Here is a 4,780-nt window from a genome sequence, read left to right on the forward strand (position 1 = left end):
CAAATATAAAATTCACAAGGTCATACAATCAATAAACATAAAATTGTAAAATTACAATGCACTAGTGAATATAAATTTCTCCAACTAAATAACACATAGTCATGACAAACCAGTCTTCTTCTTTTATTTATTTTTGCAACTTCAGCATAAAGAAGTCAAACCCAATGTCTGCCTTTGCAACACAATACTCCATCGATACCCAAAAGCTAAAATCATACGACAACAATCATGCCGGAGGAAGCCCATGAGCAAAACTTTGCAGCAGCTGCAGCAACAACACGAGGGAAGACCAACAGTGCAATGCTCCAAAAGATCAAGAGCAGTCTCAAACTCGCAAACATGGCAAGTGCAAGCCCGAACTAACAAAAAAGAGTCAGAAAGAATCCACACACAGGATGAGAGCATTGTATTGAAAAAAAGAAGCTAAAGCTTGGTCTCAGTCTGCACTGGGTACATGTGCAGCATGTCCAGCATGCTCCGAGCTTGAGCCCGTTCCTTTTAATAGTAATGGCTTAGGTGCTTTAGTTAATGAGAAAGCAGTGTTGTTACAGGAAATATGTGCAGCTCAAGGCCCACCCAGCTTGTTGGGTGGCTGCATTGTGACGCTCCGGGTGCAGGCGTTGCTGCCACTTCGCTAAATTGAGAGGGAGTGTGTGAGCTCCCCTGGTGATGGTGTGTTTCAGTGCACCGCTTGGGGTGTCAGGACCGTGGCGTCAATGGACTTGGACTTGGAGAATGAGGCCTTCGGGTGGCCGTTCTCCTGAGCTGCTACAGTGGATGTGCTACTTGCAGCGCTGTTTTCCGTGTAGGCCGCGTCGTGGCATCCCAATGCTGCTCGGCCAGATGGGTCCAGGTTGCCCGCCCAGGACTTGTCCCATGCAACTGCTGTGGCCGTGCTACATGCGACGCTAGCACCTCCGGGGACCGTCAAGCGAGCGGATTGCTGCACACGGACAGGAGTTGAGAGATCTGGTTAGTGATGAGTCCGTGGCTGCATTTTGTGCTCAAGATGTTTTCTTTTGTATTGATAGAGCTTTGGGGGATGGGGGAAAAGGCCTGCAGGAATGAACAGAGTGTGGAGAGATAGTCGGCAGGGCTCACCTGCGGGAAGTGTTTCTCGAAGAGCATTCGGTAATAGTATGCTTCTTTAGTCTGCGGCGTGTTGTAGGGGTACACGTGCTTTGCATGCTTCAGCATTTGGTCGGATACCTAGGTTAGCAGCACAAGAGCAGGACAATTGAAGGTGTTAGGTATGAATTAGTCCCAGCAGTTTGTGGTTTTGTAGTTTCTGTTGAGAAACTTTGAACTGGTTGCGTGGAAAGAATTGATCAAACTCAATCTTGACGGAAGAGAAAATGAACGGGGAGATTCAGTACATGGCTCTGTGCATGAGCCTTGAGGCCGTCAATCCAGCTGTAGCCAACGCCATCGCTGAATTGCTCCTTCTGGCGATACAAAATGTGCTGCACAGAAAACCGTGCAACAAGTTTAGTTTCAGCTCATCGACCGGGGAAAATCTCTCCCAAACCAACAGCCTAACAAAAGACACGCATGAAGCACCAAATGAGAAACACACGCATTTAAATCTTGTGAACAAATCTCGAAGGAATCCACGATAAACAAAAATGATTTTCTTTGTGTCGGGAAACGGGTTACACACCTTGGGCAGGTAAGGATTCTTTTCGTCGTAGAAAGCTTTTCGGAGCACCCACTTCTCTATTCTTCCTTGGTCCTTCCTGATCAGCTTTTCCGCAGGATCGATAGCCATGGCAACTTCCATAAATTCTTTGTCTAGGAAGGGAACACGCGCCTCCAAACCCCAGGCAGACGTCGACTTATTGGCTCTCTGGCAATCATACATATGCAGCGCCTTGATCTTGCGAACAAGCTCATGGTGGAACTCCTCCCTGTTGGGCGCTTTATGGAAATAGAGGTAACCACCAAAAATTTCATCGGATCCCTCCCCAGACAACACCATCTTTACACCCAGAGCCTTAATCTTGCGTGTCATGAGGAACATGGGCGTGCTAGCTCGGATGGTGGTCACGTCGTAAGTCTCCACATGATAGATCACATCCGACAGAGCGTCCAAACCTTCTTGGACAGTAAAGTGGAACTCGTGGTGCTGGGTGCCGATGTAGTTGGCGACTTCCCGAGCAGCCTTCAGGTCAGGAGAACCCTGCAGATTGACAATCCAAAATCTCAGCATGCGTGTCAGGTGCCATACTCTTGCAAATCCGAATGGCGACCGGAGGCTCCAGCCTTTCGAGTAAAATTAGGAACAACGAGGGAGATCGTCGCAAATGTTTGGGGCTCAATGTACCTGAAGTCCGACGCAGAAAGAGTGAAGCTGCTTGCCCCAGATGTTGGCAGCTTTAGTTCCTGCGATATGACGGGATGCCACTGCTGCCACTAATGAAGAATCCAGCCCTCCGGATAGGAGTACACCGAAGGGCACGTCGGTCATCAGTCTCTTGATTACAGCCTGGAGGATTAGCAAATGCGCATGTTAAAACGTTGCTCAACCTGGGAGGGTTGAGAATGGAGTACGAGTCTTTTGGGAGGAATTGAATCTCAGCAACCTACCTTCTCGAAGGCTGCGCGGAGAACAAGAGACTGGTAAGGGGTGCTGGGGACAAAAGTCTCAGAGAACCAAGCTGGGTTGTAATATCGCCGAAGCCCTCCTTCAAAACCCCAACGACCGACAAATAACATAAGGAAACATCGATTCTAGTTCTAAAAATTATAGAAAGTCACTCCGAGCTTGAGTTAGCATCACAATTGGCAACCAAAAATGGCGAGACCCTTTAGCAGGCCAAGGACTAACCAGCTTTGCTAGAGTAGATGTGACCGGGTGGGAAAATCTCGAACCGCTCGCAATCGTCCTTCAAGGCCTTCATCTCCGATGCAAACCAAACACTTCCATCCGCACCCCAGCCGTAGTAGAGAGGGGTGATGCCAATGGGATCCCGGGCGGCGATGAAGGAATTATCGCGGTTGTCGACCAACACGAATGAGAACATGCCGTCCAGCATGTTGACCACGTCCTCGCCGACATCTTCAAACTGCAATCATGCGCAGATTGAGAAATCCTTTGAAATCTACCCCAAGGTTCCTGTAGGCTTAAAAGCTCAACGAATATGCTTACAGCAACAGAGTCACCAATCAGCTAAAGGAGGATGCTTACGAGATGAGCAATAACTTCACAGTCGGACTGCGTGTGATACTTGTGAGGCTTCATGCTCTTCTTCAAGGCCTCGTGGTTGTAGATTTCTCCATTGGCAGCGACGACGATATCTTTGTTCTCATTGTACAGAGGTTGGTCGCCCGAGGCGGGATCAATGATGGCCAAGCGCTCATGAGCCAGATAACACCAGCACTTCTGCCCTGCGAACAGCCCACTCCAGTCGGGACCGCGGTGGCGCAGCCTGCAAGAACCTCGTCAAAAAGCAGACAGAAAGAAAGAAAGAAAAAAAAAAAAAAAAAAAAAAAAAAAAAAATCTGCACACTGCTGCACCTTCTTGATCGTGATTCCGCAATACAAAGATACTCCTCTCTAAACCCTCATTCCTCCGTGATCGCACTCATTAATGCAACCGCAAATGGTCAAATTCTATTCAGTTCACCACGTTGCTGCATGCGTTACTTCAAGAACAGGACGCATGTCTTTTCCACAATGAGGACGCTTCCAGGACTCCGCAAAAGGCTGATGAGAGACCCAGAACTTGCATGCCATAAAAGCAATCACGGTAGCTAAAGACGCTGAGAACGCAATCGACGGTGTTCTATTCCACCACGCATTCCAGGACTTCTTAGCTAGCACCAACTAGTAATCCCAATTCTCCAAAGTAGTACAAAGCAGTAAACACTACCAGGATCCAGGCATCACCTGCGGGAAAGCTCCAGAATGCGATCACGTCGCGCAGGCGACGCGTCGTGGGAACCGAGAATAGCCAAAATTCCGCACATGACCGCTCCTCCGTGTGATCAACAAAGCTTCACAGAAGAAGATCAACGCTTGCAACGAAAATCTCTAGTGCAATCACTCCCCCACTACTACGTTCTTCCAAACTGACAACAACAACAATGATTGGTCTTGCACGAAACTTTTCGCTCTCGAACTACTGGCTCAACTCACAAGTTACAAAAAGTATCTCAAAAACAGACTAGCTAACAATCCAGTTGCTGATTGAATTGCGACCACAGATGGAACTGAGAGCTGCGCATGGATCGATCCCTCTGAGAAGAAACTACCGCGAGAGAGGTGACAGGAAGTTGTTGTGAGTGCTGCATCGACGCGACCTTATATTTGCCACTGAAGCTGTGCACGGATCCTCGGGTGCCGAGACGTGAGCGGAATCGAGGAGTAATTTCTGTGGCTTCTCGTGTGGAAGTTGTTCGGTACCCGTTACTCACAGCATTCCAAATTCAACCACTGGATGCCTTTGGTTTGTTTTTCCTCCATTTTTTTGCAATTTTATAATAATTTTGTCTCAGTTTTCTCCAACTCTTTCCATGCAGAGGCGACCAGCCCGTCAGTGCACAGGAATAGATGGTCTTGTCCTTTATGAGTGAAGAAAATGGCCACTGGTTTTGTGCAGATTGCCACTTGGGTCGATCTCTTTCAGCCCTTGCCTGCACCTTCGCTCTCCAGACGGCTCACGAATCCTTGTCCCTCCTCTCCGCCGAGGTCGAAGATCGTTGCTACCAGATGGATGAAAATGGATGAATATGTGTTAATGAGTAATCTCATAAGCACTGTCTCGTCGATGAAACGTGG

The 4,780-nt window shown here is 48.3% G+C and overlaps 1 protein-coding gene across 1 annotated transcript; it reads right to left on the minus strand.

Annotated features, from left to right (window-relative positions):
* Positions 1-373: 373 nt before the first annotated feature.
* On the minus strand, positions 374-4,262 carry LOC112276901 (asparagine synthetase [glutamine-hydrolyzing] 2). The gene is made up of 9 exons (XM_024508706.3): positions 3,890-4,262; positions 3,188-3,428; positions 2,828-3,065; positions 2,587-2,684; positions 2,324-2,485; positions 1,661-2,179; positions 1,377-1,463; positions 1,102-1,209; positions 374-943 (listed from the first exon to the last, which is right to left on the minus strand). Exons 1-9 carry the CDS (start codon positions 3,967-3,969, stop codon positions 680-682), a joined length of 1,797 nt encoding a protein of 598 aa, XP_024364474.1. The 5' UTR covers positions 3,970-4,262; the 3' UTR covers positions 374-679.
* Positions 4,263-4,780: the final 518 nt, after the last annotated feature.

Source organism: Physcomitrium patens, chromosome 24 (assembly GCF_059467195.1).
Source record: "Physcomitrium patens ecotype Gransden chromosome 24, ASM5946719v1, whole genome shotgun sequence".
Taxonomy (NCBI): domain Eukaryota; kingdom Viridiplantae; phylum Streptophyta; class Bryopsida; order Funariales; family Funariaceae; genus Physcomitrium; species Physcomitrium patens.

What these genes read in the sequence shown, in the direction of transcription:
- LOC112276901 (XM_024508706.3), bottom strand. Translation starts at nt 3,969, where the DNA reads ATGTGCGGAATTTTGGCTATTCTCGGTTCCCACGACGCGTCGCCTGCG. An exon ending in GTGAAGTTATTGCTCATCTC is followed by an intron (nt 3,066 to 3,187) that starts GTAAGCATCCTC and finishes GCATGATTGCAG; the next exon opens with TTTGAAGATGTCGGCGAGGA. An exon ending in AGGCTCATGCACAGAGCCAT is followed by an intron (nt 1,210 to 1,376) that starts GTACTGAATCTC and finishes CTGCTAACCTAG; the next exon opens with GTATCCGACCAAATGCTGAA.